At 46.1% G+C, this 20,802-nt stretch overlaps 2 protein-coding genes across 8 annotated transcripts; both read left to right on the top strand.

Annotated features, from left to right (window-relative positions):
• Positions 1–6,042: 6,042 nt before the first annotated feature.
• LOC148380507 (uncharacterized) lies at positions 6,043–20,489 on the top strand. Of its 6 annotated transcripts, none has more exons than XM_088365662.1 (16): positions 6,043–6,357; positions 8,277–8,443; positions 16,350–16,441; positions 16,665–16,697; positions 17,872–17,907; positions 18,196–18,231; positions 18,301–18,330; positions 18,412–18,453; positions 18,541–18,615; positions 18,826–18,870; positions 18,989–19,495; positions 19,596–19,721; positions 19,814–19,984; positions 20,067–20,110; positions 20,216–20,242; positions 20,324–20,489. In XM_088365662.1, exons 1-15 carry the CDS (start codon positions 6,265–6,267, stop codon positions 20,219–20,221), a joined length of 1,503 nt encoding a protein of 500 aa, XP_088221788.1. In that variant the 5' UTR covers positions 6,043–6,264; the 3' UTR covers positions 20,222–20,242; positions 20,324–20,489. The 6 variants fall into 6 exon arrangements, with proteins under 6 accessions (XP_088221788.1, XP_088221792.1, XP_088221790.1 ...); XM_088365666.1 differs by lacking the exon at positions 6,043–6,357 and adding an exon at positions 6,628–6,849; XM_088365664.1 differs by lacking the exon at positions 6,043–6,357 and adding an exon at positions 6,859–7,186.
• Positions 8,456–15,230, top strand: LOC148380508 (uncharacterized). 2 transcript variants are annotated; one of them, XM_088365668.1, is made up of 7 exons: positions 8,456–13,726; positions 13,838–13,982; positions 14,065–14,279; positions 14,354–14,380; positions 14,506–14,529; positions 14,632–14,673; positions 14,956–15,230. In XM_088365668.1, exons 2-7 carry the CDS (start codon positions 13,972–13,974, stop codon positions 15,207–15,209), a joined length of 573 nt encoding a protein of 190 aa, XP_088221794.1. In that variant the 5' UTR covers positions 8,456–13,726; positions 13,838–13,971; the 3' UTR covers positions 15,210–15,230. The 2 variants fall into 2 exon arrangements, with proteins under 2 accessions (XP_088221794.1, XP_088221795.1); XM_088365669.1 differs by having other exon boundaries at positions 8,456–13,982; positions 14,209–14,279.
• Positions 20,490–20,802: the final 313 nt, after the last annotated feature.

Below are 20,802 nucleotides of genomic sequence, written 5' to 3'. Positions count from 1 at the left end.
GAGGGAGCCAGCTAAGGACTCGGCCAAAGATGATCGCCAAGGCCGAAAGACGGGATGGAAGACAACAGCCCCCACACACACCGAATCGCCCATAACCAGCACCCACTCCCATGGCAAACTTGCCCCACCCCAAAGACTCATCACCCATCAATTTCGGCCCACAATGTGCAACTTAATATAAGCTGATCAAAGAACCTTGAACATTGCCTTTTCTGAATGGAGACTTTCTGCTCTTGAAGGGCCCAGCGCTGTTTTGTACTTTCCTGAAAACAGAGCTTTTTGAACAAGGATTGTGATTGAACTCAATCAACCTGTGTAAGTCTAATTTCTGCTTCAGTGTCTTAGCATTTTCCTAAATCTGAAGAAATCAAACGAGCATGCAGTGAATAAATTGGATAACAGGTGATTGGCAATGGCTTTTGCCGTGAGGCGCAGATAACGCGCTCCCTAAACTGTGGACAAAATCCAACACCAGCCTGGCCAGTACTGGGACGATCAATGCTGTTGTCCCCCACCCGCGCCAACCCAGCAAATAGCTACCCGCAGAGTCCAGACCCCCACACCTCCATCAGTCTCCCCAACAATTAATTTACAATATCAATCACCCCACTCACATTCCAACATCAGTGGAGAGAAGGGAAGACATAACGGCACAGGTGAGACACTGGAGGAGCAAACTCTTAGAGTCCTTTCACAAGCAAATGACAACAATCCCACACCTCTCTCACATTCCAACATCAGTGGAGACAATGGAAGACAATGGCACAGGTGAGACACCACAGGAGCAAGCTCTTGCAGTCCTTTCACAGGGTAATTACAACAATCCCTCACCTCACTCACATTCCAACATCAGTGGAGACAATAGAAGACAGAACGGCACAGGTGAGGCACCACAGGAGCAAACACTCACCAAAAAACAAAAAACAGTTACAAAAATGCCGGTAGAGACGCGGCGGCCAAAAGTCTACACGTAAATTATACATCCACATTCACAAAATGAGTAACGCAGCGGCTAAATGTCCACACATATACATTGAAAAATGCCGGGAGAAACGCAGCGGCTAAATATCCACAGATACACATTCAAAAAATGCCAGGAGAAACGCAGCGGCTAAATGACCACACATACACATTCAAAAAATGCTGGGAGAAACGCAGCAGCGAAATGACCACACATGCACATTCAAAAAATGCCGGGAGAAACGCAGCGGCTAAATGACCACACATATGCATCACAAATGCAAATCTCGGCAACCACATCGAGACTGCAAAACACAAACGCCGGGAACCTCGCAACGGCCAAAAGTACAATAATATCAAATCACAAACGCAAATCTCCAAAACCGCATCTTGACTGCCAAACACCAGGAAACTCGCAACGGCCAAAAATACAATGATATCAAATCACAAACGCAAATCTCGGAAACCAAATGGAGACCGCCAAACACAAACACCGGGAAACTCGCAACGGCCAAAAGTTTATAACAAAACCGGACGAAAAACGAGATACACACAACAACATAATACGTTCAACAAATGAACAACTCCCCTCCACACACGTCCGCCTTATTTTACCAGGAGAACAAGTTCATGTACATAACCCCATTCAACTCATGGCAAAATACTCTTGGGGTCAGACAAGGCAATACCACTACGGTGCGGAGGTCCCAGTTTGTGAAGGAAAAAATCCTGTTACCATTTTAAGGCGGACCTCCGGACCGGAGCGGCAAGCCTCACCTGAAAGCGGCCGAAACCTGCTCAACTGGACAAAACCCACGTTCGGGTCACCATCTGTTGCGTGTTGTGAGCGATGTCCGATGTTGAGCCAGGAAAAACAAAGATGTGGAGTATAGAGTTAGTTCTTTATTGGCAAGATCTTAAGTTGCTTAATGGCGGCCAGTACACATGGCAAGGCGGCACATGAAACAACAACTTCCTTCTTCAGGTCAGCTTGTTTTATACTGTCCGGAAAGGCGGGATAATATCACATGACCATTTGGTATCTGTTAGTGTGGGGGGGGCGTCACCCCCCTGTGTGTGTGCGTGTGTGTGTGTTTATACAGGTCTGTGTGTTGTATTCGTGTTCTGATTGAGCAATTATGTTTATATAAACTGATGAAAATAATTACACACATATGAACATTTAAACGTACATGATTGTCTAACCTAACAGAATATGTACACATTGCTGTTGCTCTCTCTTCACTCTTCACAAAGCAACTATAGTCATGTAGCAAAAACGAAGGACGAGCAGGAAAGCTACAACTGAAGTCCAAGCTTGAAATCGGTTGATAATGAAATAGACAAACTTTGCAGGACAAAACAACAGCTCTCACTGATAAACCTTGAAGACTCACCTTATAGCAGCATTCCTTTGTATTTATTTATTTATTTATTGACTTTTGCCAATTATTTAATAATTATTAATAATTTCTTAATAATTATTATAATTATTAAATATTATAATAATTAATTTACTCTGATCCATTTGATGAGCTATTTTTTGGGCGTACTACACTATACAATGCATTTAATTCAATCCCCCACATGGTCAGACAATCTACAAGTAGACGTATGGTTAAAATTTATAATGATTGTTTGAAATTTTGTACATTATTTATGCAACTTACAGCTGGTCCAGAGTTTTATATTTTGAACTATCATCATATTTGATGGATTTAATTTTGACGTCTATTTTAGGTTATTCCATAGCCCTAATGTCAGGCTACTGAAATAACCACACTTCACACGGCAATGGTTGTTTAAAACAGAGCATCACAACTTCTGTACAATATTAATATTGAAAATTAAATTTATAAATTCATACAACTTCCCATTCCTTTTCAAACAAGTAGGCTCTGCCTATTTTGTGCAGTGGATTTTTATCTGTTTGTATCTGTTGTCTGTACAGAGTCATAGTTTGAATGACTTTCACCTTGCTTGTGCTTTTGCATGTATTTGTCTTCATTTAATTGGTTATGTGTGGTTTGCCTGTTTGAAACGAATGAATTCAATCCAATTCCATTCAATTCAAATTTCAGATTGTTTTTGGGTTTAATATTTCATATTTAATTCATTTAATTTTGTCGTCTATTTTAGGTCTGTGTGGACCTAAAATAGACGTCTGTTTTAGGTTATTCTATAGACCTAATATTGACGTCTAAATTACGTCTATGTGTAGACCTAATGTAGACGTCTAAATTAGGTCTACAGCTAGACCTAATATAGACGTCTATTTTAGGTCTATATATCGACGTAATTTAGACGTCTATAAAATAACCTAAAATAACCTAATTTAGACGTCTATTTTAGGTCTATATATAGACGTAATTTAGACGTCTATAAAATAACCTAAAATAACCTAATATAGACATCTATTTTAGGTCTATATATAGACGTAATTTAGACGTCTATAAAATAACCTAAAATAACCTAATATAGACATCTATTTTAGGTCTATATATAGACGTAATTTAGACGTCTATAAAATAACCTAAAATAGACGTCTATATCAGGTTACAAAAATAACCAATTCACATGTACGGATCAATATGCTTGTTAAACACAAATCCAAACAACTTCTGTACATTATTTATACAACTTACAGCTGGTTCAGACTTTTCATATTTCAGAATTTTGAAATATGATCATATTTATTGTTTTTAATTTAGACGTCTATTTTAGGTCTATAACGTAACCAATTTTAGACGTCTAAATTAGGTCTATATGAGACCAGACGTCTAATAGACGTCTATGACAGGGATACAATTGATTTACAGGCAGCATTGCTCCAGTGTGGATACTTTACTAAAGGAAGGGAGATGTCACAGGGTGATTGTATTGACATACTGCCCCAACCTGTGGCAGCCACAGCGCCCTCACCAATAATATGCCTGTTTCACGTGTGGTTACTCTAGTTGTATTTCCTACCTGCAGCATGAATACATGGTACTGAGACGTAGCTGGACTCGTGTCTTCCTTACCATGCACCACACCTTATAACAATTATCGAACGCCACCATCGCAGTGGAGGTGAATTAAACTCCAAACAATGCCAGCAACGTCAAAAGCCTCAATTATTGCGATACAAGAGAGATATAGAGCATTTCTGAACACTCATTTGAGAAATTACGATCGTATTTTGTTTCCCGATTTGTGTTGAATAAAGTTATGATATTACAAATTTTAAAATATAACACAGAGATCTGATCATTTCCCGTTCTCTCATACCAAAGGTACACGAACCAAGAATACAACTGTTTTTACACTCTTACTCTCACTCAAAATAGACGCCCAATCGATAAGTGACGCTGTTTGAAATAACGAGCGCCGTCAGCGTTCGATCAGGTACCTACAATCCTGTGCGGCAACAATGTTTGAAGTTAAAACCACATTAATGAACACAATATACTCGTTTAAACTTTCAATTTAGGTTGAGTCCTTCTAAGTATAGTACTATTATTATAATTATTATTATTATTATTATTATTATTATTATTATTATTATTATTATTATTATTATTATTATCCATTATTAATATTATTGTTATTATTAAATCTGGCATGATGAAGTAGTGGTCTATACCGGTGTTTCCCAACCACTGTGCCGCGGCACATTGGTGTGCCGTGAGAGACGTTCAGCTGTGCCGTGGGATTGTCCAATATTAATTACGGAGCGCATTGTAAACAGGATCGCCAAACCACTCGTCAGTTCACGCAAGGCCTGGTCAGCCACTTGCTAATCGAGAATCGGAGAATCTTGAGATTTAATATTGTGTCGGTCTGATTGTATTGCATCGGCACATATTCAGTTTATGCTGCGTGCTTTTGCTAACAGTGACAGACAACTATGACGGTTGTGGTGCGTTTGCGGTCCAATGAAAATCAGAGCATACAGATTATCCGGAAAACCTGGATTGGTTATTTTTCACATACATTAAATAAACAGTCAAGTCGAGACACCTCGACTGTGATAGCCACTCAGCTGCTGTCAGAACAGCAAGTGACTTTTTTCTTATTGTTGCAATATAATTTATATAAAATATAATTATTTACCTAGTATAAAACGGTAAACAAAATCACGTTGATTCTTTTATTTTAATCACAATCACTTTAAATAGTTTATTTCTTACATCGTCTAAAACCTTTTTAAAAAAAATGTCACTTTTATCTTAAAAAAGGAATACAATTTAAAGAATACTTAGTATTTATTTCTATTAAGTTATTCGACTCTCCATACATATATAGGAATAGGACTTCACGTCTTTCGTTGTAATATAACTGATTTTAATGTAGGAGCTTAACAGATTTTTGTTGGCGGTGTGCCGCGAGATTTTTTCCAATGAAAAGGTGTGCCGTGAATGAAAAAAGGTTGGGAAACACTGGTCTATACTAGTGACAATATTTGGATATGTCCTATGAATGTTTATTTTCTAATCAAGCGTGTGTGTTCAGAGAGGCTGAGCGGCTGGGAGCTTATTTCCCAAAACACCCAAGAGCGCGGCCTCGGCTCTGCTGCCATCTGCTGCTATCTGCTGCCTAGTTTAGACAGGACTTGCCGGTTGTCGCGCACGTAGAGCAGAGCAAAGACTTATCTTTCTTGCTCCAGAGTCGGGACAATGTGACTTCCAGCTCCAATGCAAGCGGCCTCCCTCGCGATGGCCCGAGAAGGCCGCGTTTGGTCACAACATTGATGGGACGCATTTTGCTGAAGAACATTTGCGGGTTGGCTTGCGACACTTTTACACTGGAAAAGCAAAACACGTGAATTGAATTGAATTCCTTTATTGTCACTGTTAACGCAGTGTTAACTGTGAAAATCAGTTTGGCAGCTCATCATGGCAGTTCATGCACATACATGTACATAAAACAATATAAAATACAGATAAAATGCTCTCTTAGGTCAGTCTTCGCAAGGGATGAGCAAGGATGGGATGATGATTTTAACAGGCTGATGAAAAAAGCTGTTGCTCAATCTTAAAGTTCTCGATTTTAAAAAGCGGTCTCAAAAAAAGTCTGTTGTTCGGTCGGCTCTGAAGACAGCACGGCCCTCTAGCTTGATAGCCGCGTCGGGGATGCAATGGTCCAGCCAGGACTCCGCGACAACCAGACACAGCACTCCAGACCGTGAGATGTCCTCCGCTCGTTCATCCCGTTGGTCATCGACCGGGCGTCAGCAAGAAAGAGGCTGGGGATGACTGGCCTGCACGGGCCAGCTTTTAGCTTGGCCGCAAGTCCTCCTCCTCCACCCCGCTTCCGCCTTCCATGTCCGCGCCACCCCAGCGGTGGGGACAGCAAAACAGGGGAACCAAATCGAGCACAACACCTGCCGCGCTTGGCGGCAGCCGAATCCCCGAGGTAATCGTTTTCCAGAGAATCAAGTTATTTTGCGGTCAGAAGGTGTTTACTGCGACCGACAACAGTTCCGCTCTGCTTTATTGCACATGAGTACCAAAAATGTTACGAGAAAAGTTACCAAAAAAAAGTTACAAAACTGCCAACAGCTGAGCAGCGCCGGGCCGCTGCGTCTACGCGCGCCGCCATCTTGCTCCGCCCCTTACATGTCAAAATGTCATGTTATCATGGTTTTTTTTTTTGGGTTGTTGTTGTCTTGTCTAGTGTGTCGTATTTTCACTTCCTGTTTTATTTTGTTACCTCTCTCGTTTCAGTTCGTGGCTCCTTCCTCTGTGCTTCTGTCGACTTGTATTCCCTGATCCCGATTGAGTGCACCTGTGTCCTTGGGCCTAATTGTCTGCACCTGTGTCCTCGCCCTTCTGTGTGTATTTAGTACGTGTCTTCCCCTTGTCTTGTGCCAGTGCGTCTTGTCTCGTCTCGAGCACCAGCGATTGCGTGAGTTAAAGATATCCAGTAGAGCAAACCTGAGCAAATTACGGCCCGCGGGCCACATCCGGCCCTTTGTGCGTCCCTGTCCGGCCCGCATGAGGCCAATCGTAATTTAAAAAAAATAATAATTTGTGTCGTGCGTGCAATACAACTGTTTCCCTTTTATTTTGAAAGCCATCGCACTTCCGTGTAGCGTACGTGTATGTGAGCTGTGCGTGAAGGTGAACAGTGCGAAGTAATGCCCGAGAAACGTGTGCTGATCCTCGGAAAAGAAAAGTTGACAAGGAGCGCCGTGTTTTCAACAAGACATGAACTGCCAAGTATTTCTTTACAGAAATGAAAGGTAAAGGACTGATTTGTGGTACACAGGTCGCTGTGTTTAAAGAATATAATTTGAGTCGCCACTACACGACCAAGCATCAGAAAAAATACATCTGCCGGCAGCGGGTGGCCATCCTCTGAGGAATCCGAGCGCTTGGCACCGTGCCCGCGTTGCCAAACAAACCGGGAGGGCGCGCGCGTGCATGCACGCATGCGCATTAATAGCCACTTGTTGACAGCATGCTTGTGATTTGGCAGCGTGACAAAAGAGGCATGACGATTGCAATGGGTGGCGGGAGATTGTCTTTGTTCAGGAGCAGGCTGCGTCAATGAGTTGCGTCTGGAAGGGATGCTGTGGCTTTTATTGAGAATAGCTTGTGTTGCTTCTCGCAGATTTAAACAATGAGAAAATGTTTAACTTCCTCAACGAAATACAACCGAAAACAAGAAAATGTCGGCCGCCGTCACACAAGTGGGACTCAAGGAGAACACTTTGTAATGGCGTGTCATCACAGAAATTAGATACAAGTCGAGAAAATGTAAGGCATTGTCCATCATCTCAGAATTTAAACAGTAGAACTTTGAAAAAATGTCTCGCACGCGGTTCATCATCAATAAGGTCAAACTCTGTGAGAAAATGTCCAGCAAAATGTGTCCATTATCAACAAAGTCAAAGGAGACGATGTACTTGTCGTCCACTTGAGAATTGGCTCACATGTGGAGAGTAGAAGGAAAGTTCTCAGACAATTTCCTGTGTGGAGAATGTCACAAGTCGCATGGAACAAAGGAGTAGGAGCATCAGCCATCTTGCTGCTGCGAAGCGCCGCCGTTTGTAGCTCCGCGTTGGGGTCAAAGGCTTTTGATCCATTCAAAGGTGTAATGATAGATTGCACTTACAACTACAGACGTATTGGCCCTCATTTACACTGCCCTTGCTTAAGGCGGATTGGGAATTAGCGGGCGACCCAGACATCTGCTTTGCCACCTTGCACAATGCTTATTTTGGTATTTCTGCCCGTTTGCCTTTGAATCCTTGCAAATCTGACGTGCACTTGAGAAGCCCTCGCTTCATCCAGACCTGACTGTCTGTGTGTCTCCCCCCTCCCACTCAGAGCTCTGTTAACGGTGGCCAGCACGGGCACAAGGTGGACGGCCCCGAGGCAACGGAGGGCGACCGCCACGAGACAAACGGCAAACGAATGGACGCTTACCGTTCGGTGTCCCTGCTGGAGCAAAAGCGCAAGGTTGTCTCCTCCAGCATCGACGTCCCGCACGCCAGGTAGGCCCTCATTTGGCTTTGCGGTTGCGGGAAAGAACTCAAGAAAATGTCAAAAATTGTGTCATTGATGCTGTGTCTGTCTTTGTGCATATGTGTGTGTGTTGACACGAGTGTGATTTCCCATCGGGGGGAGATCATACGAGCAAAGTTCATTCAAAGGTTGTGTCAACGAGAGCGTCTGACATCCACTTTCATCATCATCTGCTCCTCACGGCCACAGATGGTTTGCGTTTTGCAGCGATGATGTCATTGTACTGTCGTTCCTCAAACAAAGGACCATGCCTCGCGTAGGCGCCGTGCTGCCATCGGTTGCCCGGCGGTGCATTCCCATCCTCCATAAGAGGCTTCCTTTAGTTCTACATGACACAGTATCATAATCAATAGTTTTTATAATTTCCTTACATTGTTAACTGCCAATACCATTTGCTAACCAAAACAGCAGCTTCTCATTGCATTTTCACAACGGATTTTTTTTCTGATAGATTTTTAATGAAAATCCTGTCGACCTCAATAGGTCCCGTCCGTTCAGTTGGTTCATCATGACTTGCAAATGCCTCCTCCGAAATATTTGTATGAAAGGTGCCGCGTGTGGCTATGTGGAAATTGCTCATTGTGGCACATATCTGATTTGTTTACAGCACATGTATCAGCAGCCCATTTTTTCTCTACTTTGCTCCAAAGCAAAGGGCCTTCACTATGTTTTCCCAGAAAGCAGGAAGCAGCCAATTGTAACTAGAGCTGAACGGGGGTATCGCTTTAGCTTTTTGACAAATGGCCTTGCGGTGGCTAATTGCTCGAAGGGGTTAGAGAAGAACAACCTCCGGTCCTCCTGCTGAAATACAAGACGTTTAAGAGTCGCCGGTTACTTGCCGAACCGGCATGATGAGCACTCGGTTCCGCCAGATCTCTGGCCTCAGATCCCGTCATTGAGGCGATGAATCTTCTCGTCGTATCCAAAATAGTCAAGCGTGGAGCGTCAGGTCTAAAGCCAAAAAGCTCATTGAAACCCAAGACTTGAAATATTCTCTAGGGGAATTCCAGAGAGACGGGCTTAAATCTTGACTTTTTTGTAAACACATTTTCATGCACTGTCCAACAAACGTTGCCAGAATCATGTTTTATTTGGTTCGATAGTATATATGCCCGTTACAATTTTGTAACTATCAGCCAAATCCGCAGCTTGCGCAGCAGCATCATACGCGAGGGGCTAAATGTTGTCTTTGCGTGCGCTGGCCGACGAGCAGGAATCGATTGCTTCCTGGATGAGTTTTTCGGAATCTTTAGCATAATACTCTCGTTTTCATTCGCCATCTGCTTCTACAGATGCATCCATATGATGCGTTTGATTCCTTGCAATGTGGTGTGTGGTGTTTAACTTCACTAGCAGACAATCGTCGATGCTTTACGTCTTTTTCCCATGCGTCATGTCATCGAGGTTTAATTAATAATCAAATCCTCATCCACGCCCTGCAGTTTATGACGCCAATGTTGAGTTAAAAGCATGTAACAGATGTGTTGGCAAGCTATTTGTTGAAAATCTGCCATTTGTTTGACTCCCCATCAAATGAGCATCTGTTCTGCCTCACATCTCCATCAATCTTTCCCCAAGAAGACGACAAGAGTGAGAATCTCATTTTACGTGGCAATCCTATAAGAAGCCGCCTTGGGTGTCTTTTCCTTGTGAGCGGGCAGCTGACCAGAACTGTAAATAAAAGAAGAGCTCGGGCAGGAAATTTAAAGGCTAATTTCATCATCTGCCGGGCTCGCAATCTAGCTCCAGCACTTGGCCAGATGTAGCCTGTAGCAACCAAAGGAACAAAGACTCACTTCTCATGATGAAGACGATGAAGGATTTTTATGAGCATGGCTTCAAATAGCCGAGCCTGGCCTGGCAAGTGACGTGGGTGGCAACAAATGAGAGGGTCAGGTTGGCTGGCTGTTAAGTGGCTTCATCTCTTCTGTCTTTTACTGTCTTTCTTTCATTTCCTATGGAGAAAACTTCATGGCTGAGATTTTGCTTCAGCTCCTTTACTTGTTATTATTTTGATTCAGAGCGCCGGTAGAAATTGATCAGGACACGTTCGTCTCTGGGCTTTGGATCAGGTACAGGTGTGTTGTCCTGCCCAAACCGAGGGCTCCTGTCCCAACTTCGCGTCTCTTGGTGTGTGTGTGTGTGTGTGTGTGTGTGTGTGTGTGTGTGTGTGTGTGTGTGTGTGTGTGCGTGCGTGCGTGCGTGCGTGCGTGCGTGCGTGCGTGCGTGCGTGCGTGCGTGCGTGCGTGCGTGCGTGCGTGCGTGCGTGCGCGCGCGCGCGCGCGCGCGTGCGCTGGCTCCCTCTCGGCCTGGCAAAGAGGCCTCTGTTATTTTCTTTTGAGAAACGGAACACCGCCGCTCCCTGTTAGCGTCGGAGTTCCTTTTTTTCTTTCACTCTCTCTTGACTTTAGAGCTGTGTATGATGTAATCTGTTGCCAATCTTCAGTAATGAAGGCGTAATTCAGGGGTGGGCAATTCCGGTCCTCGAGGGTCGGTGGTGTCCTGCATGTTTTATAGATCTCCCTGCTGCAACAAACCTGATTCAAATGATCAGGATTGTTATCCAGCTTCTGCAGACCTTGCTAATTATCTGACCATTTGAATCAGGTGCGTTGCAACAGGGTGACAGAAAACATGCAGGACACCGGCCCTCGAGGACCGGAATTGCCTGCCCCCGGACAGTAAATAGTTGCCAAAAAAACTTCTGGTCCACCAAAATCAAAGAATTTCAATAGAAAGAAATGAGTGCTTTTCGTAGTCAACATTCATTGCAGATTGTTGACCAAACAAAGGACGGCCGCCGTCGCGCTCGTCCTGTCTTTCACCGTCAGCGCTTTTCCCAGCTGTCGCCGGCTTACAAACGACGAGGTCTTCTTCTGTCTCCCGTTGCCACTGTCCTTCCCTTCATCATCTCTATCTCGGCTCATTTCCTATCCCTCGCCTTCTTTGTCCTGTGCGCTATACTGGCGCTGCACACCCCACAGCGTAGAATCACGCCTGGCATCCTGAATGCGATAGGCGCTCATTTGCATGCAATGCTGCGCTTTACCTGCGGCAGTTGGCTTGTCATTACCCATGCAAATGTGTCAATGTCGATGAAGAATGCTGTCAAACAACGCTGCTTTCGATGTTGCTGATTACTGGCCCAACATTCATATGACATCTTTTTCAGGCAAACCCCTCCCTTTCATCTCAGCCACTTCTTTACTGCTCATTCCTTAACATCAATCCATTAAGGACAAAGGATGGGAGAATGCGAGGGTTGGGGGGGGTTCTCTCATATTTACCTCTGGAGCTGAGCACATTTAGCCTCTTCATTTACTCGCTTGACTGAACCTCTTCTCTTTGTTTAGCTGGCTGCCGATTCGTATAGATTGAGCTTGCCGCCTGCTAAATGAAAACCAGTTTATGGCATCTCGTGGGAGGATAAGGGGTGGGGACGTGTTTGCTGATGATTTGTGCCAAAGGTCGCCGTGATTGTCATTGCCACTGCCTTTGTTGGACATGCCATAGCGACGCGTACGTCGTCAGAACTTGCGTCCGCGTGAATTTTTCTCCTCACCTGCTGGTACTGTGTGTGTGTGTGTGTGTGTGTGTGTGTGTGTGTGTGTGTGTGTGTGTGTGTGTGTGTGTGTGTGTGTGTGTGTGTGTGTGTGTGTGTGTGTGTGTGTGTGCGCGTGTGCGTGTGCGTGTGCGTGTGCGCGTGCGCGCGTGCGCGCATTGTGAGGACCGGCATGAGTAAATAGACCAAACCTTGGCAAATTACGGCCCGCGGGCCACATCCAGCCCTTTGTGCGTCCCTGTCCGGCCCGCATGAGGCCAATCGTAATTTAAAAAAAATTAAAAAAAATTGTGTCGTGCGTACAATACAACTGTTTTACTTTTATTTTGAAAGGCGTCGCACTTCCGTGTAGCTTGCGTGCATGTGAGCTGTGCGTGTAGGTGAACAGCACGAAGTAATGCTGCCCTCAAAATGTGTGCTAACGCGAAGAAAGGAAAAGTTGACAAGGACGCATCAGAGGCTGATGCATTGCTAGCAGAACTGCAAGCCCAACAAGGACTTTTGATCAAACTTCACACCCAGAGATGGAACGGCTTTGTCATTTAATAATTGTTTTTTTATTTGACCTTTACACCACAGTTTCACATAGCTTAATATAAACATAAACAGAATAATTGTATTCTTCTAATTACCAGTACCAACTATTTAAAATAAATAATTTAGTGCATTTTACAATGGAAGAAATTTGAGCAGGTTTAAGTTATCGTAGGTGTGGCCCTCTGACACAACTCAGGTTTTTCATGTGGTGCCTTGTAAAAATTAATTGCCCACCCCTGCAGTAGAGAATACAATTGTGAGATACCCTTTTTTGTCAAGCCTGAGTTCCGTGTTTTTTCAGTATTGTTTTGCCACCGTGATTTCCCTCTGTTAGAGGCGCTTTGAGTTTTTTCTGTCTCCAGCCAGTTGGAATAAATTTCTTTTTGATTGACACTCTGCATCTGAGTCCACTCCCTGATCGTAGCCTGACACAAAAGCTCAAAAAAACACTTGATTTGCAATCAGCGCGGGACAGGCGAAGGATGGTGGCTGATTTGCAAGGTTTGACCTTACAGGGTTTCAGAGATGCACAATTGGCCAAACGTACTTTCGGACTCAGTTTACACTTAAAATACTTTTCAGACAGAAGAGCCTTTGACACTGAAATACCAGACGTCGCCCTCCCTCCCACCACAGCACATTTGACCTACCAGCAAAATTCCCACAGAGAATGAAAGTGAATGCGTGCGTAAAGAGCAACAACTATGAAAGCTCTGCTCTTTTAGGACAGACTCAACTCAGCCAAACCTGTTCGGGAGGCCTTTGAGTGAGCAAAAGCGTGACAAGTGAGGCCATGCGAGAATACCAAGTGGCCCATCACTGTGGACCCTTCTTGCGTCTCCGACGTTTTAGGTTCCAGGTGGTTCTGCTCCAATTGTTCTTCCGGATAAGAGTGGATCGTAATTCAAGCTGCGCCCCTGGGGAACAGGGAGTGACCTTTTTAGTATGTGTGCGTGTGTGCGCAAAAACAACTCCCCCAATGGCCATGCTTGCTGCATGTGGTCAACAACGGGCAGAATTTCACAGTGTGTTGTTACGGCAGTGTGGTCAAGGCCTGCGCGGCCATGAGCGTTTTGACGCGCAAGGCAGCGGGCGCACCAGAGACCCAGACGCAAAGCAGAAACAGCCGAGGTCTGTTTCCCCTGCGAGACAGGTAAAAAGTCGGCGCCCCCTTCCATCCAAAGTACGACACCATCCGCATGAAGAAATTAATTACGCGGCTGTCATGAAATTATTACATTTGAAGTCGATGTTCTTGACGCAGGAATCTGACACTGGCTCGCTGGCGCGCTCTCGCGCTCGGTGACGTTTGGGCAGATATATAAACGGCAGCGCGAGGCACGGCAAGTCAGACTATTTGTGATCAGGACAGAAGCAGGGGACCTTTGTGACCTCAGCATGCTGAGCAGGTAGGTCCGCCCTCCCACAATGCAACTCTCCAGCCACACAGGGCAGAGTCTTTGCGGGTTCACGGTTAGCGATCTACCGCAGGAGCGAAGCCACCCAAATGAAGCCTTACAAAGACAAAAGTCAGCGTACTGCAGCGCGACACACAGAAAGCAAGGCAGCAGCCGCGGCCAAGCAGGTTGGCAACAGCTACGAGTGGAAGCTTGACAAGGTTAATGTGGCCTGCAGAAACACGCTCCCGGTCCTCCTCTGGGCGGCCACGTTGGCGGCACTGGCGCATGGAGACATGGGCGCCAACGGTCAGTTGACAACCGGTCCCAGTTGTCGACAGGCTTCCGTCTTTCTCATTGCTCGATATGTCTCTGCTCCTCAGACTCAGCGTCCGATGAACTTTCCACAGGTGAGTAAAATATGTCCACACTTGCTGCCAATAGAGCGGAAGGAGGGCAGACGATTGGCCGTGGGGGGAGACAAACTTTGGCTCTAGCCCACGCATACATCATTGACTCTTTTGTTTCTCTGCAGCTCCCGAAGCCAATCAGCTTGTTGGTACGTTTCATTTGGGCAGACAGCTGAGAGTGGTGTCCCGCCATTTGTCCGCACGTCACTTACTTTCTTGGACCACGTGATGATTCTTGATTTGCTTTCCAGAAGCTGCAACGACGACATACAATGGCGCCCAAGTGGAAGAAGGTCAGATCCTGTTCAAAGTGTCTTTTGCGCCCCATTTTCCACTCAGCAGACGATTGAGACGAGGCGAGCACTGCCCTCACCTCAGCAGCCGTCGTTGCTAATTTGCCGCGTCACTTCAGGGACATTTCAGAAGACTCGGAGTGAATTTACCTGTGAAAAGCCGGAGAATTCCTGCTGCCGTTGTTCATTTCCTTTCCGAGTTCAAGGAGTGGCGCCGGACAAAGCTGAATGCTATCGACGACTCATTCAATCATCTGGCAAAATGCTTGACGTTTTTTTCAGATGATGAGGGTCCGGACAACGTGCCCAAGGAGAACTTGAGCTCTCCTCCGGCTAAAGGTCCAATCCCGGCCTCCAGGGTGGGTAGTATTGGTGGCGCTGCCAACGGTCCGGATGTGCGTCCTCAAGCAAAAGTGGCACCAAGGAATGGAGCGTCCAAAAGGAAAGCCAAAACGGGCTTGTCGTCCCGTGTGAAGAAGGGCAACGAGCGCACCCCCTCGCATACTCGCTCGGCCGTGGCAACGCTTCAAGCTTGACAATAAAATAGTCCAACTTTGCCATTTTTTGTTTGTGTGGCTCTGTTCTAACTCTTGCAAGAGAATCACGAGCACCGAAAATGGTGGCGATTACTCGAGAACGACGACCTCATGCACCTTTGGACTTGCAATGACGTTTATGATGTTGTTTTAACAAACAACTCACGCACTTAGACCACAAAGAGTTCACCATGGCTGTTATGGTGACTGTAAATGAGCTCAAAAATGTCCAAACGTTGCATTTTAGCACGCTTGCTCAACTTGTCCTCAACTGGTGTTGAGTCCTGTTGTGCAGTCTTCTTGCCTTTTACTCCTGTTGCGTCCCATCTCCAACTCGGGTCTCGACTCAGCGTCACATCGCCTCTGGTCTTCCATCAGCGCCATCCTGTCTTCCGGTGCCGTCTTTCCTCCAGTCTCGTCTCGTCTCCGGCTGGCACGCAGGTGCTCGGATGGGTGGAGCGGGATGAGGCGGGGCCAGGGCCGAAGCCAGCCCATAAAAGCTTCCCGTGTCTTCTGTGAGCTTCCAGTTGAGCTCGTGTGAAATTGGAGCTGCGACCCACTGAAATCAGCTGTGCCTTCAGGAAAAATGTTCCCACGGTGAGTTGACTTGGTCAACTTATTGAGCTGATGCAAGGTCCTAATTCCTCCTCGTCAACTTACCTGCAAAATCAGGAGCAGCGCGCTAACAATCTTCCAGGTCAGCTAAGTTGGGCTTTTGGACCGGGACAGGACGGAAGACAACCGATGGCGGCTTCCAAAAGACAAACGCTTTTTTGGTCTCTCAAAGTGATCTCTCTACGTCGAAGGCCTCGAGCTCGCCTCCTCCGTCTTATGGTCCACTTTTGAAACGCCAATAGATGCGTGGACTGCACGCTGGGCTTACATTTTGGCTCAGAGGCTGCCTTGTTTATTTGGGATGTTTTCCGAGCTTGTTCTGCATGTGAGCGTCTTTCGATGTTCGTGTGTCTGCCTCTACCACGTATGTGCGCGTATTACAATGGCGCTCATTGTGTGTGCTTGACCATGTTGTGCCCATGCGTAACCATGTTCATTATGTGAGGCTCAGTGGCGTGTCCTGTATGTGTGTGCACGCATCACAATGGTGTTCTTTATGCGTACCTACGTGCGTGCGTGTTGCAGGCGCGTCACACCGCTTCCGACAGTGCTCCCGACACTGCTCCCGCTGGTAACTCTTGCCGCGCTGAGCCTGTCTGCTCCACTTGCACTTCCTGGTAAGAGACGACTCATGCCACGTCACTAGCGTAGTGGCCTTTGTAGACAAGTCGTGCTCATCACTTGATTGGCGGTCTAAATGACAAGCCGTTGGCTGAACCGTTTTGTTTGTTGATTTCGGGGCCATTCCAATTTGTTGTACAACGGCAATAAAGGTATTCTATTCTCTTGATGATGTTACAATGCCAACAATTGTACAAGGAAATGTGATTTATGTTGCAGACAAAAGTGCGGCGCTGCTCGCTCCCCTTGATGGTAATTTGCATTTGGATGCAACACACACACACACACATGCCTCAAAGTGAGAAACGCAAGACAGATGGGGTTGTAGTCTTGAATAGGAATAGCTATAAATAAGATTTTAGCCATACTACTACTCTTAATGGTACTGCTTATCAATCCGGTACCTTAACTGTACTTCTTAGCTGTACTTTTTGGTGAAAGTATCAAATTGAGTTTTGGTAAATAAATGGACTTGTCTTGCAACTACAATGTAATATGATTTTAATTAATTATTATTATTATTATTAGTAGTAGTTGTAGTAGTAGTTGTTGTATTAGTAGTATTAGTATTCGTATTATATATATCGTATTAGTAGGAGTAGTAGTATCGATCTTTCCATCCATTCATCCATTTTCTGTGTCGCTTGTCCCCACGGGGGTCGTGGGCTTGCTGGAGCCTATCCCAGCAGTCATTGAGCAGTGGGCAGGGTACACCCTAAATCGGTCACCAGCCAATCGCAGAGACACAGAGACGAACAACCATTTGCACTCGCACTCACACCTACAGGCAATTTTGGAGTGGTCAATCAGCCTACCTTACATGTTTCTGGGATGTGGGAGGAAACCGGAGTGCCCGGAGAAAACCCACGCAGGCACGGGGAGAACATACAAACACCCGCACCCTCTGAACTGTGTGACGGACGTGCAAACCACTATCCCGCCTTATTATTATTGGTGTCGGACTTCTCCCGATCCAAATAACATTAGGAAAACAACGGGGCGATATGACAGGACGAACGTTTCTCTCGACTGCTACGCATGGAGTCGTCACATGATCGCAGGGCGCTACGTTAGAACGGGGAGGAGTCACAGGGACGAGTCACGGGTGACGCCCGGCCAAATGGCTGGTTCGCCTCCAATTGTCATCCCATAACTTAGACCAGGGGTCTCAAACTCCAGTCCTCGAGGGCCGCATTCCTACATGTTTTCCAAGTTTCCCTCATTAAACACACCTGATTCAATTATCAGGCTCCTGCAGAACGTGAGGATGAACTGATCATTTGAATCAGGTGTGTTTAACGAGGGAAACTTGGAAAACATGTAGGAATGCGGCCCCCAAGGACTGGAGTTTGAGACCCCTGACTTAGACAGACATCTTCATTTGAACATGTACCGAGTTGTATATGTCTATGTTTTGGTCTCGTAGGCAAAGCGACAAGACAAGCGGTGACGTCACTGCCAGGTAGGCACGCCTCAACTTGAGATGGAGGGTGCCCGCCCCCCCCCCACACACACACACACATGTAGCTTTCTGCCCGCGGTGGCGGAGGCTCATCCAAACGCAAATTGAAAAACGATCTCTGCTAATGTGTGTCACATGGTTTTAGCATTGGCCACATCTGCGTGTATCTCAGCTGTTCTTCCATCGGCTTTCCCTTTGGTAACTGAGCGTTGAAACAAAGGCTCACGAGCAAATAGCATTAAGAGCAGATGGTCCAAACCTTGGCAATGTCATCTGTATCTCTTGCAGCTGCCACCGAGTCCGGCAACACATCTAATTCTCCAGGTTAGAGAGTGCTTTTGGATGGCTTTGGGTGTCTTTGCTGCTGTTCACTAAGAAGGTTTGTGTCCACAGATGGCGACGACTCCCAAGGACAAGCCCAAGGTAGAATCTGAGGTTGTCGTCATCGTCACCTACTTGTCGAATGGTTCAAACGAATCCGGCCGTTATTTTTGTGTCCATCAGCACAACCAAACGATGAGGATCTTAATCGAATGGACCATGCAGGTGTGATTCTTCAAAGTCACCTGTAGCACACCCACTCCTAATGTGGTTCTTTTGTGACTTGACTAAGTGTCCCATTTATGTCCACAGGTGCATCTGATGCTCCGGATTCAGGTAGCGCTGTGTCTCCTTCAGCTGGGTCAGGCAGAAATCCATTCTTGACGGGTAAAACAGAAACCAAACAAACGACGTTTGATCTTTCAAGTCAGTGTGTGTGCTCACATCAAGACTGCTTGGGCAACTTCCAAGAACTTTTACCAAGTGCCCTTTGGAAAAAGCCTAGCCAAACGTGTAGGCATGCTCACATGTGTGGAGTACTGACTCGTTGGTTCTATGCTTCTGACATCAACATGTCAATTCACCATATCTCCACAGATGGAGCTGCTGAAGGCCCTGCCGTGTCAGTTACAGAAAGCAAAGGTACTAGTGTAACATCTACTTTGTCTAGTCAAGTCTGCCAACCACTGGAACTTTTTACACCTAAAGACAAAATGAGGAGAGTCGTGGAAAAAAATGGTCTGTTTTTGGACGTTTGCAGAGTCTGCCGAATCTGCAGGTTCCATAAAATCACATGGGTCCACAGAGTCATCAGAGTCTGTGGATATACAAGAGTCCGTAGAGTCAGCAGAGTCTCCGGATATACAAGAGTCCGCAGAGTCCACAGAGACATCAGAGTCTGTGGATATACAAGAGTCTGCAGAGTCATCAGAGTCAGCGGATCTACAAGAGTCCACAGAGTCAGCAGAGTCTGTGACTATGCAAAGGTCCACAGAGTCATCAAAGTCTGTGGATCTGCAAGAGTCCGCAGAATCACACAAGTCTGCAGAATCAGCAGAGTCTGTGGCATCACTAGAATCTGCTGAATCATCAGAGTCAGCTGAATCAGCTAAGTCTGCAGAGTCAGCTGAGTCAGCAGAATCATTTGAGTCTGCGGAGTCGCCAGAGTCTGCTGATTCAGCAGAGCCCAAGGAATCACCAGAATTAACAGAGTCCCGAGAGTCGACGGAATTGCTCTACTCTGTGAAATTCTCCCAATTGGAAATGGGTCAGCTGCTAGTTTATCATCAACTGATACCCGAAACCAGATTGAGTCATTGACATGCTGTGCTGTGCAAGTTAAAGATTCTGCTACCTTCTGTCATCAGAGTCAAGTTCAGAGGCGGGCAAGGACAGTGAAAAGAAGACGAGCAGTGATTCTGAGCCTGGGGACACTATTGATGACGGCGGCAATGGGCTTGACCCGATGGCTGCATTTGACTTGGAGGACGGAGGTGAGATGGGAGCCGAGGTCTGGACGGCGGGGGGGACATTCGGGCACAGGAAAGAAACCAGATAGCACAAATGAACTTTTCTGACAAGTCAGACGCCATGGAGGAGGAGATCAGAGAGGAAGATGTAACCTCTTCCAAGGATGACAAGGGATCTGATGCAAATGTTGCCACGGCGGATGCTGAGCTTGGCGTGGACGACATCAAGGCGGAGCATAATGATCAAGACCCCAAAGAGAGTTCCCAAATCTTTGACTCCACTGAGGGTGACAAAAACGTGCCAAAATTAGGTTGTCCAACTTTAAATCATACTCTGACCTTGCTCGTTTGTGGCTATTTTTACTACAGCAACTCTTGTCGAGAAGTCAGACGCGACGCCCTCCCACCTCAGGGTAAAGCTAAGCGCTCCCATGTGACACTTGAACTTTGAAATCCACAAGAATGATCATGAGAAGGCATTGATCCTGAATATTCGACTTGTCTTTTTCTTTATCTAGGAGTGACTTTGAGCACCGACTAAGAGGGTGAGCTCGTCGTTCTCAAGATGGGAATAGACTTCAAATAGCGCCATCATCGTATATGATGAGTACGCTTTGTGTTTGCAGAAGAAAGCATTAAGCGTGGGACTGCCTGGCATACCTTGGCCATGATGACTTCCCATCTGGATGGCTTGTGTCCTTGAGGCCTTTTCAAGTGTTCCGAATGAACATGTACGCGTCTATCGTGTCGCGATCGTAGTCAATATTGGCCAATAAAGTTGGAATAGTCACGTGTCCTTGTTCTTCAAAGTGACCATTGCCAAAGCACTGATGGCTGGCCCAAGCCAGATTCAAGCTTGAGATGCCATGGAGTTCAGCTTTTTAAATGAGCCAGGAGGTGATGCGGTGGAGCCACCACTCTATGCCCAGCACTGCACCGCACTGCCTCCGTGGTGTTTCCATCTCGACGAGCGCTGAACTAGGCCAGCTTGCAGTGCTGCGCAATCCACAAATGAGTGGCTGGTTTCAGCCGGTGACGTGATGTCGCAAAGTACAGCGCATGAAACGCAAAGAAGCTTTTCACGTTGTTAGGCTACGGATTTTAG

The sequence above is a fragment of the Syngnathus floridae genome, chromosome 21, assembly GCF_059516105.1.
Source record: "Syngnathus floridae isolate MCC-2025c chromosome 21, RoL_Sflo_1.0, whole genome shotgun sequence".
NCBI lineage: Eukaryota > Metazoa > Chordata > Actinopteri > Syngnathiformes > Syngnathidae > Syngnathus > Syngnathus floridae.
The sequence above is the reverse complement of the archived record's forward strand: the minus strand, read 5'-3'. Positions and strand labels throughout refer to the sequence as shown.